This window comes from Furipterus horrens, unplaced genomic scaffold, assembly GCF_987537825.1.
Source record: "Furipterus horrens unplaced genomic scaffold, mFurHor1.1.pri manual_scaffold_16, whole genome shotgun sequence".
Classification (NCBI taxonomy): domain Eukaryota; kingdom Metazoa; phylum Chordata; class Mammalia; order Chiroptera; family Furipteridae; genus Furipterus; species Furipterus horrens.
The window spans coordinates 10493249-10510867 of NW_028327186.1; the positions used below are offsets into that span (position 1 = coordinate 10493249).

General features: G+C 58.2%; 2 protein-coding genes across 2 annotated transcripts; both read left to right on the forward strand.

Annotated features, from left to right (window-relative positions):
* Nucleotides 1-533: 533 nt before the first annotated feature.
* PEX11A (peroxisomal biogenesis factor 11 alpha) lies at nt 534-5123 on the forward strand. Its single transcript, XM_090263775.1, has 3 exons — nt 534-743; nt 2255-2370; nt 4246-5123. The coding sequence occupies exons 1-3, from the start codon at nt 688-690 to the stop codon at nt 4815-4817; spliced, it is 744 nt and encodes a 247-aa protein (XP_090119901.1). The 5' UTR covers nt 534-687; the 3' UTR covers nt 4818-5123.
* A 1999-nt stretch (nt 5124-7122) lies between these two features.
* On the forward strand, nt 7123-16865 carry PLIN1 (perilipin 1). Its single transcript, XM_090263778.1, has 10 exons — nt 7123-7381; nt 7955-8048; nt 8922-8980; nt 10274-10478; nt 11255-11337; nt 12402-12669; nt 12854-13026; nt 14292-14486; nt 14808-15053; nt 15937-16865. The coding sequence occupies exons 3-10, from the start codon at nt 8936-8938 to the stop codon at nt 16261-16263; spliced, it is 1542 nt and encodes a 513-aa protein (XP_090119904.1). The 5' UTR covers nt 7123-7381; nt 7955-8048; nt 8922-8935; the 3' UTR covers nt 16264-16865.
* Nucleotides 16866-17619: the final 754 nt, after the last annotated feature.

A 17619-nucleotide genomic window follows, 5' to 3' on the forward strand; every position in this document is an offset into this window, starting at 1 on the left:
TGTCTTCACGCCCCACAGGTGGGACGTTGTGTCGTGCAATGTCATCGTAATCTACTTTTGCCCCCACTTCGTTCATGTTAACTGTTTCAGGAGTTCCTCAAGCAGCAATCAGTCTTCATTCCATGTTCCATAATCCTAAGAAGAAATTCTCCCACTTTACCCAGCTTTCATGCTGGGATTGGTTTATCTTTGCTCTTAACCATGTGCTTCCCCAGACCCAGAGCTGGTGTTGCTCAAGGAAAACCGAGGCGCAGACCTGGGAAATCATTAGGCCCTTCAGTCCGCAAGCAGAAGTTCTGGGGAATCGCCACTCGGGATCCCACCTGGGGTTCTTGGGGACCTGGGATCCGCGGGGAGGCGCGGGGAGTCCCAGGAACGCCTGAGACGGGGAGACGGCCCCCGCCCCAGAGCCCCTCTAGGAGGCCCTGGATATAGGGGGAGTCCAAGGGCAGGAGGGAAGCGGCTCCTCCGCGTAACCGAACTCAGGTTTCGCTTACCTGGCCTGCAGCGTGGCGTTGCCTTAGTAACCGCCACTTCCGGCTCCGACCGGAAGCTCGCAAAGTCCTCCTCTGGGAGGTGCGCCAAGCCCGCGCTCCCTGAGACCCAGCCCCACCCGCGGGGACCTGGCGGCGCCCCTAAGGACTCGCGATCGACCCGAGTGGGTCGCTCGGCCGCAGGCCGGACGCCATGGAGGCCTTCATCCGCTTCACCAACCAAACCCAGGGCCGGGACCGGCTCTTTAGGTGAGTGCGGTGCCCCGGCACTGCTCCTCCGCCGACCCTGCGGGCTCTGGGTCCCGCCCCCTCGCCCTGAAGTCGGTGGGGCTGGGCCTTGAGCCCCGCACCGCCCTGATCCCGCTGCTGTCACGCCAGTCGGAGTCCCCTTCTGCGGACCTGGGGACACTAGCTTTTCCGCCCAGCGTGCTCCAAGCAAGTGATTTTTTTTTTTTTTAAGTAACTCTGGGCCCTGGCCGGTGTGGCTGTTAGTCGTCCGGGAAACCGAAAGGTCGCGGGTTCCGTCCCAGTCTGGGCGCCTGCGGAGGCAACCGATCGATGTTTCTCTCCCTCTCTCCAAAAATCAGTGAGCACGTCCTCGGTGAAAATAACAAAACAAACTCTGGGTTGGCCTTGGTGGTCAGGGAACCAGTCCCCTGGCTGTGGCTTCACGTAGCGCGTGACATGCACGCGGGGAGCGGGACCCTCTCCTTTCTGCTGTGTTGCTGTCCCGGCATGAGCCTGGGCCCCGTGGCTTCCGTAGTAATCAGTTCATGATGTTCTTTTTGGTTGATTCTTGCTCAATAATAATTTTTTTAAAAAGGTTACAGTTGGATTGAACAGCTCTTCCTCTACTGGGTGTCAAGTGCTAATGCGAACAGACCAGTGTGTTAGTCCTGGTGATGCTCAGTTCCCATTCAAATATACGCAGTTAAATTTGGTTATTTTCTCCTGTTAATCTGTCTCATGTAGATTTCTTAGACCAGCCAAAAGAACCTTGAGGACAGAGGAAAGTTTCTTCCTCCCTGCGAGTAATATTTATAGTATAAAAGGATTCCAGTGCAGTCGCAGGACAGTGGGAGACAGGCACCTGCTCTACAGATGCATTTAGGTGCTTGGTTTGGGGATATATAAGTTCTCATTGGTTATGTTTCTGTTACTAAGGCATTGCTGTTTATAGTCATGACAGTAACCACTTTCTTGAACATTCGGTATGATTGAATAGGAGTCTATCTGCCTTTTATATAAAGTGCTAGTTTAGATTTTGAAAGGCGAGTGTCTGAACTTAGTTATGTATTGGTGTGTATCTGGTCCTTATGAAAAATGAAGCCGCGTTCCAACTGTGAACTTTTCCTTTGGTTCTAGTTCAAGGGTGTCTCCCGTCCCATCAGCGCTTGGTGAACTGTGGCAAAAAGAAGTTCATTTTAGAAATCTGCAAAATCATTCTGCGCTTGAGAACATGAGGACTGTGAATCTTAGCATGGGGTGGGTGGGTACGGGGGTGCACTTTACCACCGTGACTGCGTCCCCTCTCCAGGCCAGCAGAAGGCCTTTGTGCTGCGTTTCCATCATGGGCTCTACCCTTTGACCCGGTGGAGCGACTGTTGCAGAATTTTTCTCGTGTAAGAGCTGCTGCTGCCTTGAGACATTGTCTTGGAAACTCTCCCTTCAGCAAGACATGTTTCTCCTTTCCTTACTTCACAAATCAGTTTTATTTGGCTTGTAAGTCATTCTCCTCATTATTTTTTTTTCCATTTCAGAGCCACTCAGTACACATGCATGTTGCTTAGATATTTGTTAGAGTCTAAACCCGACAAGGAGAAGGTGGTAATGAAGCTCAAGAAACTGGAGTCTAGTGTGAGCACTGGCCGTAAATGTAAGTACCCTGTCTTTCCAGGGACAGTGGCTCCTGGTTCAGGTCCTCAGACTCTGTAATTCACAAAGTACTCCCTGGTCTTCCAGTCGGTCGGTGTGTTGGCAGAGCTGACCATTCAGTCTGCCAGTGTGGAATGAGAGGCCGGAAGAGTTCAACGTGCCACTGCAGAGCGTTCACAAACACCCCGCTATGTTCACCTGCGCTGCAGCCTGGCTTCTGGTTAATCATAACCGTGGGACCTGCCTCACTTCAGTTCGCCTTTAGTTCTTTGAGGTGCAGAGTGCTTTGGCAATCCCTGGCACAAGCTCCTGGCTCCGGGGGGCCCCTTGTATTCTCTAGAAGAGCAGAACAGCGTATCCTGGACCCTGCCTTTCCCTTTCTTCTGCTGAGGGGTTGCTGGAGGAAAGGGACAGGTACATTTTCTCAGAACATTTGGGGCATGGCTTCGGGCTAGTTCACCTGACTGATAAAGTGTTCTGAGAAATCCCGAGCTGCTGGTAGGTCGTGGGTCTGACTCCTGTAGATGCGTGAGGAGAGCCAGATGTTGCTGCAGCAGGTGAGCGGAGGCGTCAGGTGGAACGTAGAAATCAGGTGTTGAGCAATTATTTCTGAGCACCTACTTCATATAGCCATAGTCCTGAGCTTCCTGGGAGAATAAGGTCACATGGTATCAATAATGATAGTGGATATAGGGCCAGATACATTGGTAGAGGGAAAAAAGGTGTTTTGGAGGAGCTGAAACTTGAGGCGTGGCTAGCGAGAGGCGGAAGGAGAGCGTTCGGGAAGGGCAGTTTCCTCTAGTGCAGGCTCAGAAATGAGCAAACATTCGTATTGGAGGATCAGTGAGAAAACTGGTTTGACAAGAGAAGACTTGAGTTGTCAGGCGGGATGGGAAGGGCAGGGTGACTTTTCTGGATGGCTTTGAAGACCAAGAATAGACATACTCGGATTTCTTTACAATGGTGGCGCTCGGGGTCCTTCAGTGATCACCAATCTCTGGAGTCCAGAAAGATCTTAGCCAAGGTCACTCAATCAGCTAGCATAAGAGCCAGAACTGGAACCCAGTATTATTCATTACATATTTTGTTTTGTGTTATTTTTGGTAAAAATAATTCTAAACATTATTCTGAGATTGTAAGTTTCCTGAGGGTAGCTGCTTCAGAGCATTTGCTGAGTCTAAGGCGTTAGTCCTTTGCAAAAAGTGCTTTTGTGTCCTCTGTAACGTTTAGGGCTATATGTCATTCTGAGCATTTGGTTGGTGCCTAAATATCTGATGGATACATGCCTGAGTAATTGAATTCCATGTGCAGATAAGGACACGAGTGCAGTGGTTGCTGTAATTCAGCGAGGCATTACACGTGACAATGTTACCAGCTGTGCTGTCCCTACGTCCTGCCATCTCTACTTGTTTGTCTTCCTGACAGGAGGGGGTCCAAGGGGGTTTGGACCAGGGAAATGGCAAGTTGATGATGTGTTTTGTTTTGTTTTTAAAGCAATCTTTTGCGTGGAAAGTACAATAAATAGAATGTCAGGCATCAGACTCTCCACAAGAACGTCACGTTTGTCATCACAGTGCCTCTTCTAAAGGCGCGTGCGCTGGCAGGGGGCCAGCGTGACGGCGCACACTCGAGGCGGACGTTGCTGGGCATGTCATGGGCAGTGTGAACATTCAGTCTTCACTGTGCCTTCCAGGGTTGTTTAAGGGTCTGTAACCGTAGTCAAGTCTCACGCCTTTTCTGAGCACGGACGGGGCCTCCAGCGACGGTCCGTCGTTACAGACCAGTGCTGGCCCCTCAGCTGGGTCCAGGGACTGCGCGCCCCTGCGGCAGGAAAACTGGTTCAGGGACCGCTCACTGCTGTGGCTTCCTCTTGCAGGGTTCAGACTAGGCAATGTGGTGCACGCCGTGCAGGCCACCCAGCAGAGCATGCACGCCACGGACCTGGTGCCCCGCCTGTGCCTGACGCTTGCCAACCTGAACCGGGTGCTCTATTTCATCTGTGACACTGTGCTCTGGGCGAGGGACGTGGGGCTCACCCCCGGCGTCAGCAAAGAGAAGTGGCGCGTGTGGGCCGCACGCCATTACTGCTATTCCCTCCTGCTGAGCCTGCTCAGGGACCTCTATGAAATCTCCTTGCGGATGGAGCAGGTGGCCCAGGACAGGGCGGAGAGCAGGAGGCCGACTTCCCAGGATCCTCTGGGGTACAGCGTGGCTGATGAGGAGACAGAGTGGCTCCAGTCCTTCCTCCTGCTCTTATTCCGCTCTCTGCGGAAGCACCCGCCCTTGCTCCTGGACACGGTGAAGAACGTCTGTGACATCCTGAACCCCCTGGACCAGCTGGGCATCTATAAGTCCAACCCTGGCGTCATTGGCCTGGGGGGACTGGTGTCCTCCATAGCAGGCATCATCACCGTGGCCTGGCCACGCTGGAAGCTGAGGACCCCCTGAGCGGGCTCAGGCCGAAGACGCGCACCACATAGAGGAGCGGGCGTTTGCATAGGTGCATCCCACATCACACTGGGCTTCCGGACTTGGTCACGAATGCAGTTAGTCTGTGAGCAGAGGTCGGGCCAGGAGTGGAGTGGGGGGCAGGGAGGGTAACCCGTGCTTTCTGGAGGACTGGGTGACTTCTGAATTTCTGAGTATTTCCCTTCATCTAACATTCATTCATGGAGCCTCTCTTATGTGCATATTGTAGTAGGAGCTTAGTGTTTGCTGAGTGAATAAAAATGGAAAGAAAAATATTCAGAAGGGCCCAAACTGACAAGTGCACACTAATTAATGTACAGTGACCTTTGAGCTGTGTGGCTCCCTGCGTTTGCAGCGCTGCAGCAGGTCTGCCTCAGCCCTCAGTCCCAGTAGCAGCCCTGTCCCCCATAGAAGCCACTGCCAGGACGCGGAGGGAGGGGTAAAAATAACACGGGAGGTCACAACGGTGCCTGTAGGAAGCCTGTGGCAGGTGAGGAAACCGAGGTTCAAAAACACTTGAGGCCAGGACCTCATTCCCCTGATTCTGGGCCCAGTGTTCCTTTTGCGACATTTCCCTGCCTTCCTGTCGGCCTGGGAGCCGGAGCCCCTGCAGAAGCCTCTGTGAGAACCTGCGTTGGTCAGGGGTTTCTGTTTCCTACAGAAATTAAAACTGTATTTAGACGTATTAGCTAGATTGTTTTACTGACAGCCATGTGACAATGTGGGCATGCCCGTGTTAATTTTCATCAAAATTCTGGCAGTTAGGGTTCCCGAATACCCTGAATGTGGGAGGGTGGCAGCTCCCTAGGATGTCAGACTTCCTGAGGGGGCGGGGAGCCAGAGGGGCTGCAAAGGGGACATTTGAATATCTAGTCAAGGCTACCTTGGTGCTGGATTCTTAGTGGTGATTGCAGATCCTTTAATTGGAGGGGAGGGAGGGTGGGAGAGAAGCTGGAGGCAGAAAAGCCGTCTGGTTTGAGCGGAAGTGAGAAAAAAGCACACACTAAATAAATTCCCCATGAATGTAACCGAGCTTTTTAAAAAGTAGCTCAGGTCCTTGGCTCTTGAATTTTAAAGTGATCAGTCAAGATACGGGATTTGAGAAGGACCATTTGGGGAATTTGAAGAGAAATGAAAGCTGCTAGATCAGGGCAAATAAGTTTGAACAACTTTTCCTTTGTCCAGATCCTCTCCTGTAACAGATCAATGACGTCTAATTAAATGTCTAGACAAAACGGACCCACGTGTCTGGGAATGTGTCTGGGAACGGAGAAGAGGTAAACGAGGGTGGTCCAGAGGCGCGCTAAGCAGGGTCCGCACAGTGGGCACGTGAGCCTGGAAGACCCACGCTGAGGAAGAGGAGGGGGAAGAGGAAGGGTTCAGATGTAGACCCGTGGAGGCCGCTGCCCAGGGGAGGGCCCCGCACCAGCCGGTCCGTGGGCTTCGGGCCCCGCGCGGAGGCCTGTTACAGTGGTGCCCGTGGCGGCCCCGTCATCCTCTCCGGGTTGGGGCGAGCGGTGGGGAATGCGCCTCTTGTAGAATCTGGGAAGACCTAGAATTTGTGTGCCCTGGGACCCCCTCCCTGTGCATCTTTCTCCTTTGTAATTACCACCCCACCTCCGAGCCGCCACATTCACGCGCTGTTTAAAAACTGGGGATGCTCCTAACCATGTTCAAACCAGCGCGTTCACAGCTGAACTTGTTGCCTGAGAGCTTGCCCTTCGGCAATGACCGTTTGAGAGCCGTGCTTGGCTTCGGGACCCACTGTGCCCGTGCGGGGGCGGGGGTGGGGCGGGGGCGGGCGCACGGGGCTGGGGCGGGGAGGAAGCTCACCGCGTCCCTGAGGCGGCTGCCAGGGACCCGGCTCTCCCCGAGGGACCCGTGGGCCCTTTCCCCACGCTCCCCTCTCACCCCCGTTTGGGACTGGCCGAGGACAGGCTCAGGCACAGAGCCCAGTGTCCCCCTGGCCCACTGCCACGTCTCCAGAGGCGGACGGCTGCCCTCTGGCCCAGGTTTGCTCTCGAGACACGGCCTCGCTGGCCATTTGTCCTGAGCCTGGGGGCAGGGGCAGAGGGCTCTTCTGTAGCTCCTTCCCTTCCTCTCCACCGCTGTCTCGTTTTGGAAGTCTGGCTGGAGCCGTCAGTATTAAACGGAGTGGGTATTATTATACTTCCTTTGGAGGCTCCCTCCTGGACTCCCTCCCTCTCCTGACTTCTCATTTCCTGCTTTCTTGGATCACAGATACAGAATTGATTACTGGGGATCTGTCATAAAACTGTCTTCCCCGCTCTCTGCCTGTTTCTCCGCGGCTCACAGCACACAACTCCGAGTCAGCGCTAGGTACTGTGGTACCAACCGCAGGGAAGGGAGTTTGGTTCTACTGCTGCCCATTTTAATTCAGAGGCCCTTCTCAGACAGTCTCAATACCCCATAGTCCAGCAGCATTTGAAGCCAGGAGCTAGACCTCGGCCTCAGCCGGACCCATTGCCAAGGAAGGGGTGCGAGGCGGCCGCTGCTGATGGCTGGTCGGTAACAGAATCCTGGTCAGTACTCACTTTTCCATATTTGACAGCAGCCAGTTGGCCCTCCAGCTGCGTGTTGCGCTGGCATGTTAGACCAGGTGGGGTTCACTACACCCTGCGATCTAGGGATTTACACAGGCTGATGGCTCCCTCACAGGCTGGGCTGCCGTGGAGCCAACCCCAGCTCTGGTTCTTCCCCCCGAGAGCAGTCTCTGTTCATAACCAGGGGCGTTTAAACCTCACTGTCCAGAATTCACTCCCGATGGTACGGAATGAAGGATGGGGTGGGAAGTGGTCCCGCAGGACCCTCTGGGCTTCAGAGCTTAGAGTTTAAAGACGTGTATCCCAACACCTTGTTTCTGGAAAACGGGTCTTGAGAATAGGGGGCCGGGAACATGTTACAGAGCCGAGAGCTCATGGCTCTGAGCCTGGAACTCCTTGGAGCTCCTTCCGCTCGGGGAGCTACCTCCCTCCTAGTTGGCTACATCTTACAGAAGCTCGGCTATGCCCTGGGGATCCCGGGTCAAATAACCCTGACCAGCACTGACCAGGACCTGTCTTCTCCTCTGCCCGCCTCTCACTGGGCGGTGTTAGGACCATTGCCCAAGACCCCTCGGAGCGGCTGGAATTGTTTCTGCTGGAGGAGACACTGCAGCCTGGGCTCGGGACTGAGGCGGCAGCAGCGAGGGTGAGTGTGGGGTCCCAGGATGCCCACCTTGCCTGTCTCACCTGGTTGGTCTCTGAGAGCTAAAGGAAAGGAGTTGAGGATCAGGGTCTCCTGGGAGTTTTACGGAGGGCGAAGAGCCCTGCATGGGGAATAAGCAAGAGCCTGGAGTTGGTGGTCTGGGGCCGTTAGATTTTCCACAAAGCAGCCAGCACAGCAGGTTTAAACAGTGGCTACATTCTGGCCCAGGTGAGCATAGAGGGGAGGACTGGCAGAGATACTTGCTTAAAAAGAGAGGATTTATCTCTGGCTGGTGTGGCTCAGTGGATTGAGTGCCAGCCTGAGAACCAAAGGGTCACCAGTTCAATTCCCAGTCGGGGCACAGGCCTGGGTTGCAGGCCAGGTTGGGGGCATGTGAGAGGCAGCCACACATTGATGTTTCTCTCCTCAAAAAAAAAAAAAAAAAAAAAGAGAGAGAGAGAGAGAGAGAGGGTTTAATGCAGAACCTTTTCATTAAAAGGAAGGAAAAGACTAAACCTGAAACCTGTTCTCATCTGTTTCGGCCCCGTGCCTGAGAACCCCTAAGCTTTACCTAAAACCTCCTCGCTCTTCCAGCTGCCTTCGCCCTTCACTGCTCAGCCTGGCCCCTTGTAAGAAACACTGGTCCTGGCGAGCAAGCTGGGGCTCCTCACCCTGTGGGGCTCCGAGGCATGGCTGCTTGTATGTGGTCTCCCCTCCTACCTGATGCCTTCTGTTCTGGGCCCACGAGCTCCCAGGCCACCTGGGCCCTCGAGCTCCCAGGCCACCTGGGCCCAGCTGGAGGCCAGGAGGGGTGGGGCCGCCCCGTGGGTCTGGTGCTGAGGGCTCGCTGATGGGCCTGGGCCCCTTGCTTTGCAGCGTGACAAGCTACGATGGCAGTCAACAAGGGTCCGACCTTGCTGGACGGAGACCACCCTGTAAGTGACCTGGGCTTCTGGCGGCTGGGGGTGGACAAGGGGGCGGGACAAAGCTGGGAGTGGGGGCTCCAGGGCCTTGGAGCAATAGATTTGTAGGTGATACTGAAGTTCACTGAGCATTATGTCTTTATTCTTCCTGCCCTCACCACATTGTACAGGGCACTGTGAGGGTCTGGGGAAAGCAAAGATGCTTATTGAAAACTAGGGACTTTGGGGGAGAAGGACAGGAACACTGGCTGGGGGGGAGAGGAGAGGGGACCTGGGGCAGAAACCTGTACTCTGTCCCCCAGGCGGAATGTCCCCTCAGAGCTGAGCCACTGTGCTCGTAACCAGGGCTCTGTGCACGGTATAGTCTGGGACAGTGGCCCCTCTCGGCGTCACTCAGCACCCAGCCTGTGCTGCTGTGTTGGGGGAGGGGCTGGGGACAGCAGGTCCACTGTGTTGTGTCAAGTCTGGCTTCCATTGTGGCTTTGAATGCTACGGCACGATTGGCTGTACCTGCTAAGCTCCTGGCAAGGCCCCTCTGGTTAAGGCACAGCTCAGGTAGTGCAGCTAAAAAGTCATGAACCCACCCAGTACTCGCCTTGTCTCGGGTCAGTGTGGACTCACCTTTGCACCAGGGGTCGCTGTTGAGGTTTTGTGTTTTAACTGTAGAACTCACAGAGAGGCCTGAAGGGCCAAGCGCCCCGTCAGCGCCCCAAACGGCTGGGGCATGACCCTGTGCAGCTGGGCAGATCGAAGCTTACACGTGCGAGGTGCAGCCCTGGCTGTGATTGGTGTGTTCACCTGACACGGCTGTGTGGGCGTCAGGCAGGCCCTGGAAACAGAGGGGACAGGTCCACACATGGTCACAGCCTCCTGTGACGAATGTGGAGACAGCCAGGGAAGGGAGGCTTCTGATGTGACGGAGGAGAGTCAGGGAGCCCCCAGGAGGGACCCAGGCCGTGGGACCAGCATGCACAGGCAGACTGGCCGTGCCCCGGGAAGACCAGAGAAGTGTGTAGATGGAGCCCCCAAACCAAGATGGACAGACACTAGACAGGTGCACTGCCCGTAGGTGTGGCGGGTGGGCTGGGAGGCTCTGCAGGGCGGCGATGTCTGTAGGGCTGGGAGTGCCGGCAGGCTGGCTCCTGTTTCCCCTGCGGGGCCTCCAGAGACCTCTGTGGCCTGGGTTCCTCCTGGGTCTCTTGGGCCCAGGCTGACCTCACTGGGGGGTCTGTGGCCCTGGGGCTGCCCCCCAGGAGGGAGGCGGGAGAATAAGGCGGGCAGCTTGAACACCCTCCCCTCTGCCAGGAGCAGGAGAGCGTGCTGCAGCGGGTCCTGCAGCTGCCCGCGGTGAGCGGCGCCTGCGAGTGCGTCCAGAAGACCTACAGCAGCACCAAGGAGGCCCACCCGCTGGTGGCCTCCGTGTGCAGTGCCTACGAGAAGGGCGTGCAGGGCGCCAGCAGCCTGGCCGCCTGGGGCATGGAGCCGGTGGTCCGCAGGCTGTCCACCCAGTGTGAGTCCTCGTGGCCCCGTGGGGCCACCTGCCAGTCTGTGTGTCTGCCTGTCACTCTGTCCGGCTATGTGATAGCTCGCTTGTCTGTCCGCTCCTGTGTCTGTCTGGCGCATTACGTCATCCTCTCAGCTACAGATGCAGAGGGTATGGCTGTACAGCTGTAGATAACAATACAGATTTATCTCATCTATATGTGCCTCCCTGGTATCTTCCTAGGATAGCAGTCATAGGCCAAAGAATAGGCAGGAGGGACAGGCAGAGCTGTGTGGGTGGTGGGGACAGCGGGGCCCATGACAGGCCCGACGCCCACCTCGGCTGCCAGTCCAGCAGCGGGAACTAGCAGAGTTGGCAGCGGCGGTGGGCCGCAGGACTTGGGGGTGTGTAGGGCCAGGGCAGGCTGCTGGGCCCAGCAGCTGACAGACCAGCTCGTGACAGGCAGGGGCAGCAGAGAGCCACCAGCCAGGGCCCTCCAGCCCGGCCCTGTTCAGATTGTTCTGCCCCCATTGGAAAATGTGGTCTCCGAGGCCCGGCACTTGCTGGGGCCCCGGGAAATTCCAGCAGTACCGAGAAGCCTTGGACTTCTCTCCATCCTGATGGGAGGACTCCCGGGCTCTGAGGAGCCCAGGCAGCCGCCAGGAAGGCCAGGTGTAAGGGAGACCCGGGCCGAGAGCAGGGCTGAGAGTTTGAGGGCGCCAGGTGCCCGCCCTGGCACAGAGGCCGCTGCTAGGCGCCCCAGTGCGGGGAGGGCTCACCCCAGCACGGCCCTTTGCACCCAGTCACAGCCGCCAATGAGCTGGCCTGCCGAGGCTTGGACCACCTGGAGGAGAAGATCCCGGCCCTGCAGTACCCTCCCCAGAAGGTGAGCCCTTCCTTCTCCTCCGCGTGCCCCTCACTGCCAAGCTGCTGATTCCCTGACCGGGAGCCTCTTGTTTCGGTGGCCCACGCCCTCCGAGGCTGGTGGCAGCTACCTGCCCCGAAGGCCACTGGCATGCTTCCTCCTCTCCCCGGGAGCCACGTGGAGGCCAGCTTCCTGGCACCAGCAGGAACAAGGATGGGTCCCCCTGATCCTGGCACTCCCCTTCCTGAGGCACCCTGTGGGCCTGCACTGGACCAAGCGGTGACTAGAGCCACCTAAGGTCACGGTCACACTCACAGACCCCAGGCTTGCAGTCCCATGTTCTCATGATCTGACGCTTTGGATCACGGGGCTGAAGAGACTCGTCACCTGGGTACATGTCCCCTGCGGGCCTGCCATGGGCACGACCACGCCAGTCTCTGACCTCGCCCACCTCACACCGCAGTTGCTGAGCCCCGCCCTGGGGCACAGCTGGGGCGCACGGTTCCTAGGGCCGTCTCCCGGCGCCCTCCTGCCAGCCCTGGGCGATGGGGTGGCCATCCCCATTTTACAGATGTGAAGACTCGCGACTTTCCCCCAGCCACACAGCCTTAGGTGGAGGCCGCATTAAGGCCTGTGCTGTTCATTCCCCTTTGTTCCCAGGGGAAGGGCAACGTCTTCGTCTCAAAGGAGACCCGGGGCTAATAGGAGAGAAAGACAAATTCTCTTAGTGCCGAACTTGTAGGAAAACCAGCCGCCTGTAAACCACTGGAGACGCAGACGGGCTGTGAGCAGAGCCCCAGGGGGACGTTGGAGGAGGCAGGAGAGGAATTTCAGAGGACCGACACCTGTGTGCTCAAGGGTGTCAGGCCAGACAGCATCACGGACGTGGCCCTGGGGGTCCTTACAGGATGGTGGGGTCTCAATAGGTAGAAATGGGGTGCAAAGAAGCCAGGTGACCATATGGTCATCACAGGGACGGTTAGAGCTCTTCTTCCCTTAAACCCTGCTCAATCCAGGGGCCCAAATACTGGTGCCGGTCCCCTGGGCCTTTAAACATGCCTGACCCTCCTCTCCACTCCTCCCAGATCGCGTCTGAGCTGAAGGACACCATCTCCACCCACCTCCGCAACGCCCGGAACAGCATCAGTGTGCCCGTGGCCAGCACCTCGGACAAGGTCCTGGGGGCAGCTCTGGCCAGCTGTGAGCTCGCCTGGGGGGTGGCCAAAGGCACCGCGGAGTATGCTGCCCAGACCCGCGCCGGCCGTCTGGCCTCCGGAGGGGCCGACCTGGCGCTAAGTGGTGTGGAGAAGGTGGTTGAGTGCCTCCTCCCTCCTCCAGCCAAGGAGGAGTCAGGTACGTGTGCCAGGAGGGGCTGGCAGACCCACCCTGGGGTGTGAGGGCCCCGGTGCCTGGCGACACCGAGGTCAGCACAGGCTCCCGCAGCCCCTGCTCTGGAGCAGGGAGGCCTGGTGGGCTTCCAGGCTCCCCCTTCCTCACTCAGCCCCTCTCCCTTCTCTCCCCCCGCACTGCAACCCAGCCCCCGCTCCAGGACGCCAGCGCGCCCCAAAGCCTCCCCAGACCAAGCCAAGCCTCATGAGCAGGGTTGGGGCTCTGGCCAACACCCTCTCTCAACACACCTTGCAGACCACAGTCCAGGTGCTGAAGCAGGGCCACGCCCTGGCCATGTGGGTCCCCGGTGTGTCACCTCTGGTGAGTGTCTGCCCTGAGCTCTGACAGGCCCCGGTCTGGGCGGGGACTTCAGGTCTAAGGACCGAGGCGCTGAGGGTCAGTGCTCAAGGCTGTGGGGGAGAGAAGGGCCAGCAGCCAGCTGAGGGCGGCCTGCCTTGCCCATTTCTGTCTCCTGCTCGCCCACGGGCCCCATCCCTCTTCATTCCCCAGCTGGGCCTCTCGCTCCGGGCCCTTCTGCGGTAGGGGAGCACAGGCCCCCACATGCTGTCCACACGCCTGTAATAAGCAAGGCTCAAACCTGTCCTCCTGAGGAGAGAGCCATGCTGGGCGGTGTTCCCAACTGCCCCCAGGTCTCTGATTTCCCTGCTGGAGGTTTCTAACGTGCAATCCACTGCACTTAGCGTAGAGCTGCCCTTCCTAGGCCCAGGGAGAATTAAGTTCTCCCCTCCCCATTTCTCAGCAACCGAGAGGCCAAAAAGGAAGTAAACACAGTATTCAATCATAAAGGAGACCAGACATGTGGGTGATCCTTTCAAAAGCAGCATTGGCCTGGCCTGTTCATTCAAGCAAATGGCTGCTGGGAACCTGCTGTGCGCTGGCTTCTGCGGCTCCAGGGGAAAGCAGGAGTGGTAGTTACCTGTGTCCCCTGCCTGGGGCCCCTGAGCAGCGGCGGCTGCTTTCCCCTGGGACACTGGCCCATCTGATTGTTTTACTCTAAAGACCTGCAGGGACCCCTGCTCAAGTCAAACACACATCCCCTGCCCCCAGACAATGGTCGGAAGTGTTCCTCTCAGCCCCACTCTTAGCCGTGAGCTAAGAACAACTCACACCCACCGCCAGCGTCGTGGGCAGATGGGGTCTATTTCTGCAGCGCAGTAAGGAGGGTGCAGGGCTACTTCAGCCTGCAAAGCACGGGTGGGCCTCTCCACATAATGCTGAACAGAAGGGGCTATTCACGAAAATAGTCTCTGGGTCGCAGTCCGTTTAGATGAAGTTCAGAAATAGCAAAACCAGGGAGAGAGGTCAGAGTGTGGTCACCCTCAGGGGGCACAGGGAGTCCCCTGGGTGGTTGCCATGGTCTCCGTCTTGGCCTGTGCTGGTTGCACAGGTTCACGGTGCTGCCCACTAAGGAGGTGTGCCCTTTCCGGCACTTGCCATTCAATGAAAAGTTTTAAGAACAGTCTCCTGGGGCTGGGCCCTGGCCCTGGCCTGCCCCACTCTGCCCTGGGGGTGAGGGACTTTAGCTGCTGGGGCTAAAGCCAGTGACCCCACCTTTGCCCCCTCAGAGCAGCCTGGCCCAGTGGGGCGCATCTGCAGCCATGCAGGTGGTGTCCCGGCGGCGGAGCGAGGTGCGGGTGCCCTGGCTGCACAGCCTCACCGCCGCCCAGGATGAGGACCACGAGGACCAGACGGACACCGAGGGGGAGGAGAGCAAAGAGGAGGAGGAGGAGGAGGAAGAGGTCGAGGAGAAGCTCAGGGAGGTGAGAGCGGAGCCAAGTGGGGGTGTGGGGGCCCCGAGGTCCCACAGCCTTGGAGGGGTGAGGAGCAGAGGCCCAGAGACGCGGCACAGCCGGCAGAGGCCTCCATGGCCCTTGCAGCAGTCCCTGAGGTAGGCCGGGCAGAGACTTGTCTGCACTTGCAAACAAGGGAAGGTTCAGAGAGGGTAGGTGACCTGCTCAAGGTCATACAGCTAGTGGCAGAGTCCGGTGTCCACATTCTTTCCCCTCTAGCTCAGGGGGTGATGTGGAGGGGAAGGGTCGGGGCGTTGCTGCAGGAGGGACTGACGCTGCTCTGGTCCCCAGGTAACAGCCCCGCCACGGCCGCAGGGCCTCCTGGGCAGCGTGGCGCAGGCCCTGCACAAGGCGCTCCGGGGCACTGTCTCAGCTGTGGCGTGGGCGCCTTCGGTCATGCTGGGCACAGCGGGGAGGGTGCTGGGCCTCACCCCGGCCGCCGCCACCTCCTCGACCAAGGGGAGGGCCATGTCCCTGTCAGATGCCCTGAAGGGGGTTACGGACAACGTCGTGGACACGGTGGTGCACTACGTGCCGGTGAGTCGCATCCCGCTAACCCCGAGGGGCTGCAGCTGCCCTTGTCCCCAGATTTGGGTGATCCCCCTGAGACCCTCAGTGCCTGGGAACATGCTGACATACTGTGAGACAGGCCCTTCCCAGTCCCAGGAATATTGGGACCTCTTGGCCTGGCCTGAGACCTCTCCCCACGTGCCTCCTCCCCAGCAGTGAGGGCCCCAGTGGCCTGGCCCTCACCCCTCAGCTCCCACCTGCAGGAGCTGGCAGGTTTGCATGCTGCTTCCCTGCCAAGGGGCTGGAGGGAGGCTGCCAGGGTCCTGGGCGGTGGGCTGTGTTCCAGGGCAGCAGCTGCCCTGTCTGATTCTGCCACCGGTCATCAACAGGAAAGGCCCAAAGGAACCCCACTACCAGCCTTGAGCCCCTTCCTTGAGCGAACTGCAGGCTGTGCAGGCTGTAGGAGGGCTGGTCAGGGCAGGAGGCCCCCTTAGAGCTGGTGCCGAGTGGGAGTGGGGGGTGAGTCAGTCACTCAGTCACTCTCACCAAGAGGTGTGCCAGGCTTCGTGGCAGCCAGCTGGTCTACCCTGGGCCCAGAACAGAATGAGGCAGGGATACCCTGAGGGGGCGGGGGGCCCACCACTCAGGCCCCAGGGTGGGTCAGGGAAGCCACTGACCTCCCACTGAAAGACCCCAGGGTCCAGCAACTTTGTCAGAGGGCTTGCCTTGCCTTGGGGGTCTCGGCGGTGGACACAGGCAGAGCAGGCAGGACGTCCGCCGCACCAGAAGCGCCGGCCCCACTACCCAGCCTGTCCCGATGGCTGCTCCTGGGAGGCGGGAACTCTGAGGTGGTGGGTGGGAGGCGCAAGGGGAGACCAAACCGGGCCCTGATGGGGCTGCCCGGGCTCAGCTCCCCAGGTTGTCACTGATGGAGCCCGAGAGCGAGTTCCGGGACATCGACAACCCGCCGGATGAGACCGAGCGCCGGGCGTCTGGGGCGCCCCCAGCCGGCCCTGAGCCCACGGCGCGCCCGGCGCAGCCCCGAGGCAGCCTGCGCAGCTCCAGGAGCCCTGGCCTGGAGGACCGAGCGGACCCGTCCGCCGCGTCGCGCCCCGCTTTCCTGGCCGCGCCCCGCGAGAAGCCGGCGCGCAGGGTCAGCGACAGCTTCTTCCGGCCCAGCGTCATGGAGCCCATCCTGGGCCGCGCGCAGTTCAGCCAGCTGCGCAAGAAGAGCTGAGCGCAGCGCCCTGCCATCGGGAGCCGGGCCGTGTCGCCTGCAAGTGAACGGAACCCACATGTCCACGAGAGCGCTTACTTCTTCAAAGTAGTCCCCTGGGCACCCTGCGCCTCGGCGCACGTCATCTTTGAGCGTCTTTTGGGGGCCTAGTCATGCTGGCCCCCCTCTTGTAGCGGGACGCCAGCAGTGACCCTTCACTGTAGGAAGTCTCTACTATTTAGAGCATCGCAAGCTCTTATTTCTGAAGGTGTTAGTACTCGGTCAATCTAAGAAAGGCATATATACAATATAAAATTCAAACGCTGCAAGAGGGTGCGTGTCTCCCCCACTTGAGGTCCGGGTTCCCCTGCACAGTCTGTGGGTGCAAGCACACGTGTCTGTACGTCCCACATGGTTCACAGCTGTGGGGTGCTCTACCTACCTGCGCTCTTCCCCTCACAATGCACCTTAGAGATCGCAAGTCCTCCTCGCTCTTAATGGCCATGTAGTAAGTGCTTCCTAGTGTCAGTCGTTTAACTAGTTCTCTAGTGAAGGCCTTTGAGGTTGTCGCCATTTTTTCCCACCGCTGCAAACAGGGCTGCAATAAATGTCCTTATACAGAATGTCTCATGTACATGTGTGGATACATGTGTAGAGGAGGAACTTACCACTTGGGACCGTGACTTGATGGGCAAAATGGTATCTACGTTTTAAAACTGTTAGATAATGCCAAGGAGCCTTCCCCACAAAACTGTTTTCGTCTTCATCTGCAGCCGCACAGATAATTGAGTGCTCGCTCTCTTCCTTCTCTGCCCGGTTTCTGTCTGCAGGCGGCAGCAGAGGAGAAATGGGGAGGCCCGGTCCTTGTCCCGTTGCTGCTGACAGCCTGCCCCGAGCCCTCCTCCCTCTGGTCCCTCTGTTAGCTGAGATGACAGGTGCCCTCCTTGCTCCAGCCACTTCAGGTTGGGATTTCTGTTCCTCGAGGCTGAGGGTTTCCTAATGCCGATCTAGCCAAAGAGCCTTGGCAATGCTGACAGCCTTTCTGTAGAAATCTTCTGCATGAAAAATTAATTACATTTGGCCACTACATCAGTTCGGTTTTTATTATGACATTTTAAGTGACAGATGTTTCTAGATTTTAATTAAAATCCAACCATGCATAGTCCTCCCGGTGGTGGATGGGAGGAGGCCGGAGTGACGGGCAGGGCGGCGGGGTCAGGAGGAGCACCCCCGGAAGGCCCCCACTGGCCCAGTGCCCACAGAAGGGCGCCCCCAACCAGGAAGGTGGGCTAAGAAGTGTATAGCAACCCCCACCACCCAGTGGCCTCTCCCACGGGGGGAGAACCGGGTCCGCATCGCAACCCTGACAGTCATGGG

Excerpts from the sequence above, each read along its gene's own strand:
- PEX11A (XM_090263775.1), top strand. The coding sequence starts at position 688 with ATGGAGGCCTTCATCCGCTTCACCAACCAAACCCAGGGCCGGGACCGG. Across the intron at positions 744-2,254 it reads GGCCGGGACCGGCTCTTTAG|AGCCACTCAGTACACATGCA; the intron begins GTGAGTGCGGTG and ends TTTCCATTTCAG. Across the intron at positions 2,371-4,245 it reads TGTGAGCACTGGCCGTAAAT|GGTTCAGACTAGGCAATGTG; the intron begins GTAAGTACCCTG and ends TTCCTCTTGCAG.
- PLIN1 (XM_090263778.1), top strand. The coding sequence starts at position 8,936 with ATGGCAGTCAACAAGGGTCCGACCTTGCTGGACGGAGACCACCCT. Across the intron at positions 10,479-11,254 it reads CCGCAGGCTGTCCACCCAGT|TCACAGCCGCCAATGAGCTG; the intron begins GTGAGTCCTCGT and ends CTTTGCACCCAG. Across the intron at positions 15,054-15,936 it reads CGGTGGTGCACTACGTGCCG|CTCCCCAGGTTGTCACTGAT; the intron begins GTGAGTCGCATC and ends GCCCGGGCTCAG.